This window comes from Ascidia mentula, chromosome 8, assembly GCF_947561715.1.
Source record: "Ascidia mentula chromosome 8, kaAscMent1.1, whole genome shotgun sequence".
NCBI classification, from domain to species: Eukaryota; Metazoa; Chordata; class Ascidiacea; order Phlebobranchia; family Ascidiidae; genus Ascidia; species Ascidia mentula.
The window spans coordinates 3,717,921-3,734,095 of record NC_138573.1 but is presented as its reverse complement, the minus strand read 5'-3'; the positions used below and the strand labels follow the sequence as shown (position 1 = coordinate 3,734,095).

The 16,175-nt window shown below is 42.7% G+C and overlaps 1 protein-coding gene across 2 annotated transcripts in view; it reads right to left on the bottom strand.

Moving 5' to 3' along the window:
• The window catches only part of LOC145911504 (teneurin-3-like), a 58,746-nt gene extending 46,762 nt beyond the window's left edge, over positions 1 to 11,984 (bottom strand). For both annotated transcript variants that reach the window (XM_082998876.1, XM_082998878.1), the window contains exons 1-4: positions 11,671 to 11,984; positions 11,211 to 11,434; positions 7,729 to 7,907; positions 1,846 to 2,335 (exon numbers count right to left, since the gene is read on the bottom strand). In XM_082998876.1, the coding sequence (XP_082855002.1) occupies positions 1,846 to 2,335; positions 7,729 to 7,907; positions 11,211 to 11,434; positions 11,671 to 11,783 (1,006 nt within the window). In that variant the 5' untranslated portion in view covers positions 11,784 to 11,984. The remainder of the gene's footprint in view (positions 1 to 1,845; positions 2,336 to 7,728; positions 7,908 to 11,210; positions 11,435 to 11,670) is intronic.
• Between the last annotated feature and the right edge of the window lie 4,191 nt (positions 11,985 to 16,175).

Below are 16,175 nucleotides of genomic sequence, written 5' to 3'. Positions count from 1 at the left end.
TGCGATGAATCAAAAAATTACTGTCCTGTTTTGCTTGATGGGGAAAACTGAGCTATGTCTTTTAAACCAATATGAAATTTTGTAAGTCGAAATTCAAATACGTAGCTTGGTCGGTGCGGAAAGGAAAACAATAAAATTTTGCCATCTTGAGTCATATCGACGATTTAATCGATAAAAAAATGCCCCTCAAGTCCTGCACAATCAAATGCCGCCCTCGGAGCGAGGTGTGGCAATAACACTGTGCTCCCAACGCGAATGAAAGTTCATTAAAATTGTGGCGCTGCGACCGCGCACTCGCCGGCTCCGATCGATTGGATTATGAGTTAAAGTCGGAATGATGATGAGAGACGGGAAAGGAACCGAACCTGATCAGGGGCATTTTCAATGGACAGGTGTAGAAAAGTAAAACATTCATTTATTGAAAATTGAATCCTTTTCCATTTACAGAGAGCTTTTGTAGCATGTGGAAACATTTGTCTGGAAGAGATAAACATGGCATTGACATGGGCTATTTTGAGGCTGCAATACCAGTACTGTCTACGACAAGGTGATATTAATGATATGGCTGCTTTACAGTGCATGACAGTATTGAAATATCGATCCATTTATGACATATTTTCTCAAATCGCCTCAAACTTGCTGCGGTTCCAACAACCTGAAAGAAAGAGAGCAACGTGTTTTATAATACGGGTTCACGTCCGACATTAGTGCAGCTGCGCACGACAAGCCTCGCACAAATGCATTTGTCATGCCCGACCGCATCCATATCCCCAGCCGCTAATGGCGTCATTCGCTCCACGAAAGAGGCTTTCTTGTAATTCGGCGACGCGTGGCAAATTCCCAAACAAACTCCTCCGTTGCTTCTGATCCCTCCCGACTGACCCCCAAAACTTCGGCCGCGGACTTCAAAGTTGGAGGAAGGAGAAAAATAGGCTCCCAAATTCGCACCTGACTGAATTTACGCGTTCTGCTTTGTTTCTTCGTTGCTTTTGAAACCGGTCGTAGCAAAACTTTTCGCCCCCGGTGCGACCCAATTTTTCCGCATTCACGCGCGCTCGAGCCGCTAATAAGCCCCCTTTGGTGTGAGTTCGCGTGGAAAACAGGACTAACGCGACCCGAGGGGACAAATCGCACCACAAAGGGCTTGATCTCGGTACAATGCCGCGGAATTCAATTAGGAAAACGTGGCGAAATTTCTTCGACCCACGTAATCTAATCACCTTTATTTCAAGGTCGCTGGACGAATAAACGCCTCGTTTCGAAACTTGGGGCTTTCTGTTTTGATGGGAGGTGTGTAACTTCCGATAAAACATTCGCGTCTCATAACGGAATTTGATATCTCACGGTGGCTTGGCACGCAAAAGAACATCATTGAACTTAATTTGGGGTGCGGAACACTGTAGTGTATTCTCCGTTTCTCAAGTCATTCTTGTTAATTCATTTCGTTTGAAAACGACAACGAGTACAGCCACTTTTCCACATTTTGATTACCATACAGTGCTCAAAGGTCCCATAGTATACTTCCTACTAGATTTGTTTGCATTTACACCGATATGCGCTAACCCATCAACGCAAAATTATTGAGAAAACGTAATTTTGTTCTTTTTTAACCAATGAGGCGAAGCTGATACTCATTGAAATACCACTTTCAGTCAGCACAAGTAGTTCGGTAACATCTGATGTAAATTGAAGATACAAGCAACATTAAATAGAAACAACTTAACCGTGTAAAGCTTCCACTAACCAAAAGTACCAGTTCCTAAATAAAATTAATATTCCAAACAAAACAATAACTACAATTGGTATCAATGTCGAATTCAACGAACATGCTGCCGTGCAACTAACCTTTGCCTGACGTGGAATGGGGCCGAGCGCTGGTCGAAGCCGCCACAGTTCCGGACTCACTCAGGCTTGACCGCATAAGGGCTTTAGCTGCTTTACTAGACAATTTACTCGAGTCGCAGCGATCCGGTTCCGGCTGCTGCTGTTGGTGGGTGACCGCGTTGCGGTGACTGTTGTACTTGTTAGAGTCCAACCGCTTGAAGGCGCTCCCGTCGAACTGGGGAGTCCCCTGCTGTGCTATTTCACAGTCGCTGGACGAATCCATGCTTTTCGAGCTTCGGGTGTGCTCTTTGTGCGATGGCTTCTTGTGACGTAACAAACTACCGACGTCACGACGTCGATGACGTACCGGCGAACCGCTTTGCGCCTGCACCTCACCAATAGGATTCACTTTTTGTGGTGCTGTCTCTGGGGGGTATCCCTCTTCCGGGAGGGTCTGGCTCTGTTCCCACAGAGTACTGGGGGAACTTGACGTCATCATGATGTAACTGACCTGCGTTATGAAACACTGATGTCAATTTTTGATATGTTGCAAAGTTACATGTTATATACATTTATTTTTGTACTTATTTGGTTAAAAAGTGAAATACGCTATTTTAATCAGAGTAAATTATGCCACAAAAATGTCCCTGGTTGATAGAAATGACCTTAGGCCACTCAGAACGTTAAATAATTCAAGTCCTGCCTTTGAAAGCCGCCGCAGACGCCTTGAGGTTTTCATTACTTTTCTATTCAAGTCAGCCTTAACTTTCTACTCAATCGAAAACGTATTGCGCAAACCCTATAAAAGACTGTAACTACGAATGAGTTATTTCATCATGGCTGTTGTTGTTTGTGCGTAAAATGACCACCGAAAGAGCCTTGTTCCCGACTTGTTTATCCGCTGCACCACTTAACAAGTTTCATAAATACACTAACAATGCTAGATCCGCTATCACGTTACTGTTTCTTTCACTACATCACCATGGCGACAACTGAACAAGAATCTTTGCCATGATCCATTTAACAAATGTTTAAATGTTTAAAAAATAATTCACCCTACAACGGTCAAAACTAAAAGTCGTTGGATTCCTTTGTTTAAACGGCTGTATACGCATTTTTTGTTGTTTTTGTAAATATAATCTAAATTAATTAAATGCGTTAGTGCTCCATCGGTTGCCCACACGGAGAAGTTTGAACAAATTAGACAGCAACTATTGCTTGTGGGAAAATACGATAATCTATATATTACAAAAAGAAATACAACTTTCAATCTATTAGCAGCATGTGATGTCAATCACACGGCTTTATGCGAGTGGCATTAGTCGCATGTACAAGTTATATTAAAGAAAACAAAGCAGATAAATATAATTCGTCTGCACCGGAGACAGAAGCATTTCGGCAGAGTGCGATCCACAAATCGTGTTGTAGTTCATCGGCAGTTCCCGGCGCCTCTCATTACAGGGTAATCCCCGCCGAGGGCTTCTGCAGTAATGGCGTACTTTTATCATGATGCAATTGGGCTACGCTTTATCTGTCCCTGTCAAATGCGAAACAAAGTATTTCTTAGAGCTCACTTTAGATTTGAAAGGTTGCCCGTGGGCGTAAAAGCTATTGTCGAACTTTCCTAAAACCCAAGCAGTGAAACAACATCAATTTCAGCTTCTTGCTTCAACCTCCAACCGGCGACTAACATTACACCTAGAAACCAGCACCTTCTTCGTTCGAACGCCACCCTGTCCTAACCTATCAACGTCATATCTAATCTGCCGGTGGTTTAATCCACAACGATTCGTGACCATTGCGCTCATCCTTGGCAGTAAAGACGCACAATAGGGTGTGGGGATGATGAAGCCTCCCTCCAGATTGCGCCAAGGTCGATTTCCCAACCGACCGAAATGAAACATTATTACAGTCGCGAATCGCATTAATCCTCTTTGCGCTGCGTCTGGTGTGACGAGTAGATGGCGGTGGACCTCCCTTAGCTAATGCTTTTCGTCAGAAATACCCGAAGCACCCACGCCTACTGCGAGTCAACAGCAGAGTTGCGGTAGATCAATAAATTGAGACAAACCATTTCGACGAAGCGAGAAAACAGATAAACATGTTTTGTATTGCTGACAACTCGCAAGAAAAATATAAAAAACGTTAACATGTGAAAAAGTTAGCCAATAATCGTTATGTCCATCGGCCTCATTAATTTTTTCTTTCAAACTTATGGATGGCTGTACAGATGCAAACAGACATCTTATGTTTTTACTGTTTAAAAAAAGCTAATTCGTAAAATCAAATAAATTTGTTTTCGCACAACGTCGAAAAGTCCCTGTTCTTATCACAGAGGAGTGAAAGCATTTTCATCAACTATTGGAAGTCGTCAGGGTACAGACCGAAATCAGGGGCCACAAAGACGTCAGCGGGTGGAGGGGGAACATTGTATCGTCACCCAGGCGCGGCGCCGAAGCAACGAACTTGGGAAGCACAGTACATTAATAATGCAAAGCTTGTCGCGATCCATTACTGCGCAGACGGAAAAATGGCGCCGGCGCCTCTGCTTCCTTTTTTCGGTTGGGCGAAAGTTTGGCGACGTGCCTTGCTGTTGTGATTGTGCTGTTTTCTCAGGCAGGGTCTGAGAAAACGTTTCTAACGTTTGTATTCACGCTTGCGATTGGTCACCGATGCTAAGCATCCGCTCAAATTCCAAAAAGATTTAAAAATTCCATCCATTATGACAAACACGCCCCCAACTCAACTCAAGCAGAAATGCGATATGAAGCTTATTTATAAAATAATACTGCAGATAATGCAACACAAAACTTCTACGATTATCCCACTTTCTACTTTATATTAAATCTAACAAAGACAACACTTTTATTTTTATTTAACTTGCATAATGTCACTGTTTATGTTGTTGATTCTTGCATCCCTTCCCCAACAATTTATTTTGCAAAACTTGCTGGATTATTTTTTTCCAATTGTTCTGTTCAAACCCATTAGGCTTTCCACATCTTTCCTACCTTTGTTCAGAATCAACTGATTTAAAACGCGCCTATTAAACTAAACTTCAGGACAAGTTCAAACTGCTGTTACCTCCAGAAAGCCCCAATGGGTGTAGCATTCAATAAATACTAATGTATATAGTCAACACGTCGAGCCCAAAAGAAATTGCTCCGAAGAAAAGTCTTGTTAGGAACACTGCCATAAAACACATCTGAGGCGAATTCGGCCATGCAGGTATGGGAAAGTCTCCTACTGGGATCTCACAGTTGGCCTTGTGCTGTTGGGACTTGTACCGAGGCTTAATTACATTTGCCGTCGCAGTCCCACGGGGAGTCGACTTGTAAGGTGCATGTTTGCTGGACCTCAAGGAGTTACGTTTGTGACTCCGAGCTTCAGAAGTAATAGAACCATGATTAGGTCGGTTTCAACGGCCTTTGTGTGGACCCGGTGGACCTCTGGTCAAACCAGGGCCAATTATGTATTGTTTTATTGATGCGATGGAAAACTAAATATCGGTCGATGAAAACTGTTTTGAAATGAATTTGGATAAATTAAGTTGGAAAAGGTTCGATAATGTGAAACAGGAATCATAAGCAGTTGCAATTCAACCCGAGAAACAACTTCCAAATTTATTCTGAAATTAAAACTAATTGATATTTGCTAGTTCTATAAGAGGAACTGAAAAACAAAACAATAATATGGGCGGGATTCATTAACTTGAAACTCTAAACATCACCAACCCCTTCGAAGTGTTGTAGGATTTTGACTTTATGTTAATTTGTTTTGTTAATATGCCCAAAGCATGGAATATAGCCAAAACACACATGATTTATTGCCGTTTGCAAGATCAAAATACCGAGCTTCATATTTGTCCGTTAGGCGACACGGTACAAGGTGTAAGTCGCTTACAAATCTCGCGTGCGGTTCAGCAAGGCGCTTACCTGAAACGTGTAAAAGCGCAAGTTGAATTAAATTATTGTTAATATCGGCAAGTCAGAATATAGACCAACAGTTGTAACGTAAGGCGCTGTCGCTACCCGAAGCAACACCAATAATAAAACATCGTTTGATGTTTTGTCTGAGAAACGTATAACGCTTCCTTCACCGAGTCGGTCAAAGCAAACACCAATCGCAGCAGTGATTGTACAAAGGTTCTTTATTACCCTAAAGATTTCCTCTGATGAGAATTGCCGATGCATGTAACCCTGTGAGTGGCAAATGACATCGCGCCGGATTTTGCTATCGCATGGACAAACAAATCAGTTCCAAACTGCGGGCCAGTACGTTGAAACGCGAGACGAGACGGGCAGTCAGTCCTCCAGCCAAGCAAGTGTATTGGGATTAGTTTTAACCCCGCCTCTCATTCCTTAGCACAACATTTCGGGTTTGCTTCGCAGACGAAATGCATTAGGCCCGCTTTCGATTGATTGAAAATCTGTGGCGGAGCATCCCAGGTTTGATAAATCGTTTTCGTGCATCGGGTATACTAATGTGGTGGTGCGCGGACAGCGGAAAAACAAATATATTTCGTGGTGAGTGGAGTTACTGAGTACGGGCCAATTGCCAAGACATGAATAAATAACCCTTCTTTTGCTTTAAACGCCTACGATTAAAAATCTATATCTCGACAAAGCCGGGAACTCGTTAAAACGAAAGAGCGGCAACAATAAATTCGCTAAGAAAGCTGCCTAATTTGGAATTTAAAACCGTGCGCACTATGAACTGAAATTTATGTAGAATGTATTTTCAGTGCTGTCCAGATGTCGGTAGGACTTTCATCCAAAAAGCAGGCATCACTCCATCAACCCCAGGTCATGTTTGAAAAGCTGGGACGACAAGCAATCAAATGCCATGAATGCCAGCAATGCGTCAAAAAGCGCAGAATGGGCATTGATCACTGTCCGATACAGTCTGACTCTTCTACCACCGGTAGCGCAATTGGTAATGTTAGATTCAACAAAGAACATAAAAATCAACCTTCGATCCAGCCGCAAACATCGTTACCAAGGTTGAATTGGCCGAGGTTGCAATTATGTTCAGGGCGGGGGTTTGGACCCAGCCAGGCGTGGACTGCGGCTGGAGGCCCAGCGCAACCAGTGACCGGCGTTCGTTACTGAGTCAACAAGCGTTGGCACTGACCATCGGGCGAATTTCGTCGCCCTCATCTATCAAATTAATGATGCATGTGACATATGGTTGATGCCCAGCACAGGCGCCGGCCATTATTAAACCTAAACAGTGCGCACGGTTTAAGCAACCGGAGCACCACAGACTGGGCGCAATGGCTAAGGGCAATTAGGTTTTGAAGCGAAAATTCTCCGGTTCGGACGATTTCGCGAGGTTTTCGTCGCTTACTCACACTGATATAGTCGCAGGAGTGAGGTACAGACGTATGCCGCAGGAAATTGTGAGTCGCGTCTAAGTAAAAGGACAGTCCGGCATTTTGGAAAACTGCGAGGTCCGCACGTTCGGTTAACGAGGGGTAAACTTGACGTGCCTCTGGGTTCCGGCAAGGGTTAACGCAGGATCAAATGAGGGAACCCAACAAAAATCATCCCAGTATCAACAAGAAAACAAAACGACATTTTCACAAAATTTACATCTCGACTTAACTATGATGCTGGGATCAGTTTCTTGCTTAGTAAACTATCATGATATTTGTATCAAACACAATATACCACCATTTATTAGAAGGGCCAATTAAATGTAGTTACGACTGACATTTACACAATGTTTTGATTATATAAGTAAAGTGATGCCAATAATATGATTTCTGTGAGCTGCAAGCTGCACTAATGAAACCTTACAGGTAGAAACAGTGGCCATCTGTCTACAGTTTACAGAAATGTTTTGATTATTGAAAACATCAGTCTAAAAATTTGTAAAAAACAATCTTATAACCGGCCTCACCTCGTGATCTGCGGCCCTGTCCGATGCTGTGCTCAGGTACTTTTCATCAGAGGATCCTTTGCCGTGGAAGTTCACGTTCGAATTGTTATTGTAGACGTCGGCTTCGACAGTGGAAGCGGCGGTTCCTTCATCACGCGAAGATTGGTGACTGCTTCGACCCTGAGGCTCCACATAAGCGTCTGCACACACAAGGAGACCCGAAAGTTTAATGCGTCGTATTTTTAACATAAAAAGGGATGGAAGGGACGTGGTGTGTGTGAAGGGTGGTGGCGGTTTTCGAGATCATGTTAAAAATGCTAAAGGCGGGAAGAAGAGCGACTGGGGCGCAAATTAGACTTGTTTCGACGTCAGTTAAAAGCAATGCGATCGGTTTATGATGGTATCGGACACTATGATTATACCCTGTAAGTGTCGAATGTAAGACGACGCTAACAGCATTGGGACGGTTTTCTTTTGACTTCTCACGACGTCCCATGACGACACATTCAATTGACAAGAAAACATGGGGATGTTAATACTTGACGCACCTCACAAACACCCAAAATGTTTAAATAAACCAACAGATAAACACACAAATCATTAGCTTTGTTTTCGCCATTATGGACAAACTATACCGGACTTCAATGTTACGGATTTTTTCTGTTAATCAAGTTTATTCCAAGTAGTTATTTGTATTAACTAGCTCAAACTAATTCGAACTAATAAATTATTCACCCCATCAAGTGGATACCGTAACCATAAGCGCCAAACAAATTGCAACGCGATCGGGAAAGACTATTGCTTGCATGAATAATGTAGGTGCTGTAATCGTATTCATCGAGTGTAAATGACTGTACTCAGGTTTACGCTGATAACGTTTAAAGAAAAGCTTAAGATTGTGCTCAATCTAGTAATATAATTAAGTAAAAAAAACGCATAGGACCACGAAAATGTTAGGAATTCTTAAGCTCTTTTTGTCTGTATTGCAGCAGCACAGAATTGTTTACCTGGCCAATACTCCACGTACTCGCAATAGGTTGAATATGGGCGGAAGTAGAACGCTGTAAAAAGCAGAAGCGCGAATTAAATTGTTATTGGCAGCCAGAGCAAATGGAATGACACCAACGAATGATGTAAATGCCATGCACACTGGTGTAATTGGGTGCCATGCACTAACGATAAAACCAAACAACAGGTTGTAGAAAAACATCAATCATGCAAAACAACAATGGGAAGTTGCTTGGACCACTGGACAAAAACATTTACCGGAAGCAGGTGTCACTGTCCGTGCCATTTGTGCATGTAATGGCCTGCAGAATGTTTTAAAACTCAGAGCTATATAGTATGAACCTAAACAAGTGCAAAAATCATACAAACGAAGACTGACGTTTAAAATATTTCCAAATTTCCATGCCCAAAAGAGAATAATTTTTGCTTCAAAATTGGCACATGCGTGATATATGTATGTGTAACCGCATGTTACTCCACGGTCACTGCAAATACTCAACGAATTGTAAACAGGAAAAAGACCTCTCGTCGGGGACACCGCGGCCGGCCAAAACACACCAACAAACCTTTTACCCCAAGCGAAGCAAAGTGCGAACACCGGGTGCCCATGCAGCGTGCCAAATAGTGAGAAATTTGTCGCAGCTATTTTAAGCAGTGGCCGCGAGTGCCCGCCTAATGTAGTGTGGTTGACATTGCCAAGTGCCGTGGAACAACAACAATCGGTCGCTATTGCAAAACACAAACAACAGCCTTTGCTATGATCACTGGCGTCCCTCTATACAAAGGACGGGCACTCAGTAGCTAAATGACGTCACCGCCACGCAAGACTTTTTGCCGTTCTGCTTGGCAAGAGTGGAGAGATAAACGTAATCTTCAAGTTTTGATATGGTTATTGGCACTCAATTGCGTGTTCCTGGAGGTAAGTTGTAGCCAGCCCACACAGACTGGCGTACTTCTAACCTCAATCAGTATTGCCCTTATACGAATATGTGCTTAAAATGTAGAAACGGTGAAAAGTATGGAAAACACGCTTCACAAATAATTGCAAACAGTATAAAAAATTCCCATTAAGTCTCGTCTACCCGAGTTTTAGATCAAAAGACTCTGAAGGAATGTTTTTCTGTCACCAAACAAACCGACGTAGCAAAACACGAACTACAGTGCAAGACCCATGAAGTGCCTTCGAACTAAGCTGGTAAGATGTATTAACGCGTGAACAAGAGGCATCAAGTCAAGCCAACCAAGCCTCACAATGTCAACAGACCTATACGTCTCAAACACCTGGACGAGTGCCCCCGGTAACAGGGGGGAATGCACAGATCGATGCGCACTGAAGGGCCGATCCCACTTGTGTCGCAATCAAGCTTGATCATTGTTTGTCGTCACTACATGGTGGAGAGTGTGGGAGGAGCTTCCGCTTTCGAAGAAGTTGCGCGGTTATTCCGTTATGAACTGCCAAATGCACTGTGATATTTTTCACCCCCGTAAAATAAAGTACCAGTATTTGCGACGTTGCGAGCGCATTTAATCGCGATTCTCGTCAGGCAAACTACTAAGTGCCGGAATACTGAATAAACTTAATTCCTATGTAGGCAAACTTATTTACATTCCATAATAACCCAATCAAGTTTAACGTAGCGGTGGTCGCAAGACGGTTTATTGTATGAGTTTGAAATTAAACCCTTTACCTATGAAGAGTCATACTGAACTAACAAAATCATACACCATAACTTATTAGCTCCATACCGTGGAGATACACTGGTTCATCACACTTGATCATAGTAACTTACATCAGCCACAACCCCGACGCGCACTAAGTTGATCGGTCACAACTGCATGATAAATTATACACAGACCGAGCTGAACTTCTTACAAAGCAAAGTGTTGGAATGCACAAGGTAGCTAACAGCCCTAAGCAGCAAAGAGCAGAATAACGTCCTAATTTTACAGTTACACCTTTAAAGGTTTGTCTGCCGATTGATATATCACTGAATAAAACATGACGGCGCCAACTAAAATTTAATCGCGGCCTTGCTCTCCGCCACTGTCGTCGGCCTCAGACGTCGTTAAAAGACAACTGGATGATCAGGAAAGCCAGACGGAATTCGTTGTTTTTGCAAGCTAACGAAATGGAACTGCCTGATCCCGCCATTGATCGTGTCGGGACCTTCCGGAGAAGCGCAAATTACTTAAATCAGTGATGTAAATTCAGTTGGAGAAATACACGACGGAAGTAAAAGAGTTGTGTGGTAGCTGCTCAATGTAGGCGTTAAATTAGCTCACAAAATATGAGACTTAAGAATACATAAAATATATACTAAAGTTTTATTTGCCATTTTAGTTGTAACGTGACACAGTTTCATGCAACATGCCGTGATGCACAAACAGAAACACGTGGTATAAGCCAGTATAGGTCGTTTCCCACAAACACAACGTTGATAAACCATCAAATATGGTTGATTTTTTACTTCAAAAGCATAGAAATTCCAGTATACCTGGACTGGAACTTTCTGATTCGGTTGTTCTTAGTCGGTTTGAAACCCCACTATCCATTGATCTACGTTTGGTGGCACTTCCGCTGGCAAGACCCGAATCGGAACTGTTGCTTCGCGAGTGGGGATTCGAATCCTCTTGACAACGAGCGCTTTCGATCGACAAATTGTTGGGCTGTTTTGCTCCGGGTGTGGGTTGATCAATGGGAGTTTTCTGTTTCGTCAATCTAAGGAAAAGAAAAGGGATAAAATAATAAAATCAATGGTTTGCAACAACCATATTAAACTTGACTAAATCGTGTGGAAATATAACATAACCAAAAATATTCAAAAGAGTAGCAGACATTTAACATACAAAGGCAAATATTGATTCAGACATACAACGTTTTAATGCTACATACAGCACTCGACTCTGCAATGCAAGTTATCGATGTGGAGGACGACAGTGACCCGAGGTTCTGACCTTGCTTTGACTTTGACTGGAGCCTTTTGAGGGGAAGGTTCATCTTCGTTCGAGTGCTTAACGATGTGAACGCCTTCGTTCGATCCAAAATCGCTCGTGTGCTCGTATGGCATATCGTTGTGGCTCCACTGATGGTTTTTGCAATCCAACTTCTGCGATAAATCCCCACTTTATAACGCAGGAATCATCTACGCAATCGGGAAACCGGAAATACAGTGTAGGTTTCGGGATAAATGGTCCTCAGTATGGCCAACTCCTTAAATGTCGTTCAGTTTATTTCTGTGTAGAAATAAAACTTAAACATTTACGTACAAAGTCCCTGAAATGTCAATAAAAGCGTAAGGAGTTCGTGTCATAGTGAGTCAACACAAACGTTGACGACAAATAAACGAAAAATTCGTGTTTAGAAATAAACAGCATCGACATCTAACAATCTCATGTAACATAAAAAAATGGTCACCAATACGTTTTCTTTTTACCTGATATTTCTATTCCAGTTTTGTTGTTAAATCTCCAAGACTAAAATAACTAACTTCCTATAAAGGCACATGGTATGCAATCTTATTCACCCATATACAGGAAAGGGTTGAAATATTTAACAACACGGCGTTGAAACGCGGAACTCGCGGTTTCACGCCGTAATCGCAAACCCGAATCAATCCATTAGCGCGGGCGAAAATCGCCACCACATATTACACATCTCGTTAACCCCCACCATCACTGATGCATATAACGCGTACAAGCGAGCTTCAAATGAGCGATAAGGCACGCCGAGGCGATTGATTTTAGGCGATTGCGGGCTCGGTGTGTACCCGCTACGAATTCTCCGCTAATTATTGCCCACTTATCGTTGAGAAGCTGGTGTCAATCAATAACAACGCGCTTAGTCGGCGATCAGACGATAATACGGGATTCATTGCATTATCTTAGAGTGTTTCAAAACTAACGTGTAAAGGTAAATGCGTGGAACGATGTTGTGTTATTATGCAATACCGCGCGTGCATTATACAAGTGATATTTTCCCGCAATTGTTCGTTCGACAAAACGGTCATCAGCCCATATTTCCATATAATTACATGAGGGACATGCACCAAAGATCAATATTACAAGGCCACCAAGTGACCTACAAGCAACGGGCGTTAACCGTTTGGAAACAATTTCACACTCGACCCTTCACTACTAACTGCCACTGTCCCGTACTTCCATTGCTCTGAAGCTTTTTCTAATCCTATTCAAGACGGTACAAATGTATCAATTTCGACTTCAAGCCGCACCGTGGCAACGCAGCAATCAATTAACGCAATGCTGACAGCAGCTTTCCCAAGAGGTTACCTTACCACAGCATGTAATTAGCTTTGAATCTGACTGACCCCTGGAACTAATCCGGTGGCCCCGACGGTGCGGGCCAATCGCGTCGGTCTATCATCTGCGGATCTTGTTGTGACTACCGCGTGTCGGTGAGTCCATGGCTCGCGAGAACCAAGTGCCCGACATCTCGCGATTGGCATGTTAGGTCAAAGAGGGCTAAACGGCCAATCAGCGTTTTACACGGCCTGGGTACAAGACCGGACGTTGTTGTTCACGCGGGTGGGCTGAAGGTTAAGATAACCGACATGCCCATGGGCAAGGGTAGATCGCACATAAGCATAACGATGCTTGACGGTTTTACATAAACAAGATGCTGTAAAAGAATTAATTCCGCTGTGCTGACGGTGGAACCAATCGTCAGCACAAGCATATTAAGCTTATTTTTATGAAAAACGGCGATCAGATGGCAACCTGTACTGCCATGCTATTCAACCGATGGGATCAAAACGTGTCAGTACAGTAATCGACAAAGCTCCAAAAAACATTTAAAAAACCCTAAAAATCGACCCAGAAAAACACATAAAATGCACAATGCGAATACTTTCACTTTAAAACCTTAAATTCCTCATTTAGCAAACTCTTCAAAGGTGGTATTTGCATGTGTTTGTCGCGTCGTATAACAAGGCCATCGCTACCAGTTTTCACCTGAAGCCAGCAAGCTAATCCTCATTCGGCGAATGCCAGACGATCCTTAGCTGTTTCTCTTTACGAGCAAAGAACTTTCGCGGTGATTGACGGTACACCTTAATGTGGCTGAGGCTGCGAGAAACCGTTTGTTGCTCGAGATCGACCGGTAACTAATCCCACGGCCGATGAGACGAGTCTGACGCAGTTTGCTTATTTCGTCAACAGCAGAACTGCTCCGACCCGCGGCCCAGGACGCCTTGTTTGACGCAAAACGTCGTTGAAGTGGTTGCAACAGTAGCCAACTTAACTGCAAATGACAGTTACACAAATATGGTTTACAATCGCAGTACAATGGTAGGAACTATTAATATATCCTCACAGACCTTCAAGCATGTTTGTCAAACGGAACAAAACATACGATGCCAAGTAAAACAACGCAATAGTTGTGTATTTTTGATTTGTTAACGTGTCTGAATTATCCGAAATAAAAACATCGCTTGGCTTCGGTATCATATGCCGTCACAATAAGTTCCAGTTTCAAATAACATGTCTTCAAAGTCACAAGATGGCCACTGTATACAGATCTATACATCAGTAGAAGTGCACATGCGAAACAACCGGTTATTTTTATGAACACAGCACTGCTTCCTCTTTAAGTTTCCTGGTCAATAAACCTAAACCTTTGAGGTTTCCACGTGTTCTAAGTCTGATTCCTTTCGACTAATAACCAGTTATGCCCACTCTCAGAGAACCACTCGACTGCAGAAGAAAAAGCACTTACAGGCGAGCCATCATTATCATCAGCCCGCAATCGATGTAAACCCACAGTCAGATATCCCAGAGGCGTCCGGTAATCCGAAAGTCGTTAAAACGTCTGCAGTCGTGGCAATAATACTGGGCTGAGATTAGCACAAAACTCGCGAACAGTTGCAGAAATTGGAACGCTCTCCGTAATTCTTCGTCTACTACTTTCGCTTCAACGGTTCGCAACTGCAGCGGCAACGTCATTTGCTTATTGCATCACAATGGCTTGGCAGACAACCTGGCGCGGAAAAGCTGCTCCGGTAATTTCTGCGTAGCGCACGGGTTGGTTTTCATTAAATTATCTCCTTCGCTTGAACACTTAATACGTCTATGGCCAAGTGGTATCAAAAGATGCGCTTGACACATGAGAGCCAACACGCTAGGTGGGATGTTTGAAAAAGTGATATCAAAGAAAACAAGTTAACTGACACATGCTGACATCACAATGACGATTAGTTTCAACACTTTTTATGGGTGGAAGTGGACAAATGAATAACTTTTTGTAACGAACTGCAAAAAATTGAAATTCGTTGCTCACCAAACGGAGGCGTTGATCTTGATCAACAAACAATAGGAATGAATGTGCATCGGAACGTAAAGGTATGAGGCCAAACTTTTCTATGTCGAAAATCTGCAACAACCAATCTCATTTGAGCACGTTGCCACAGCGAACCTACACCACACAACGCTTGTGCCAAATATGCAATCTGCCTGCAGTGATTTGGATCATGTGACTGTTTACCCCAGGGGACGACCTATGAAAAAGTCGGTAGGGAGAGAGATATCATCGAAATTCTTAATCTTTATTCGATGCGCAGATTCTCATCATTAAGTTTACTTGTTTAAGGTTTCATCGCGTGATTAACAGATGGAGATAAAGTACTTTTTAGATGCACAAGAGAACATGTCAATAAAATAAAGACATAGAATAATCCAAGTCAGTTCGACATAAGTTTGAAAATAATGTGTTTTTCATACCATTCATGCATACGTTTAAGCACACGCAATGCTCCTTGGTAAAACCACCATTCGTCAAACTTTGGCTATATGCATTGTATCACACCTTGCAACACAGTGTGTCGGTAATTCAAATCACAGACTGGCTTGCGGAATGATAGATGTTGCATCAACTTCCACCTGACCGAAATAGCAACTGATTAATTGCGTTGGGACGCACGCAGATGTTACAAATGTGATTGAACACACTGATAAGATCATCTACCGGCACTGGCCTACTGGAAGTTAAAACACGTATGTTCCGATCGTGGCACGTTCTCGGTAAACATCGTTTTTCACGACGTCAACCTGTTTAAATTGACGATGTTTTTCTTTCTGTGAAGTGTCGCATTGTAATTTACTTCAACATTCATTTGAAACAGCAGTGGCTATTCTTAAACAAGGTACTTTTAAGTCTAAACAAAAAGCATTAAAACTGCTAAATGCACCAAAAAATTGACACCACGGTAAAACATCGACCTTGGCGAAACTAACGACCTTCACATCGTTTTTCACAGCCCGCTACTTTTTCAATTTTTGGATATTTTCTCTCCTTTGTGGTTATTTGGTCCTTTGATGTAAAGCTATTACACCAACACAGCCGCTTTTTCAAACCTAACGCCAATAACCCTGATGTAATGTTCTGTTTTTTATTCACGCACAACAGGCCCGTTAGTGGCGAATCACAATGTGATTGTCGCCAATGCCTC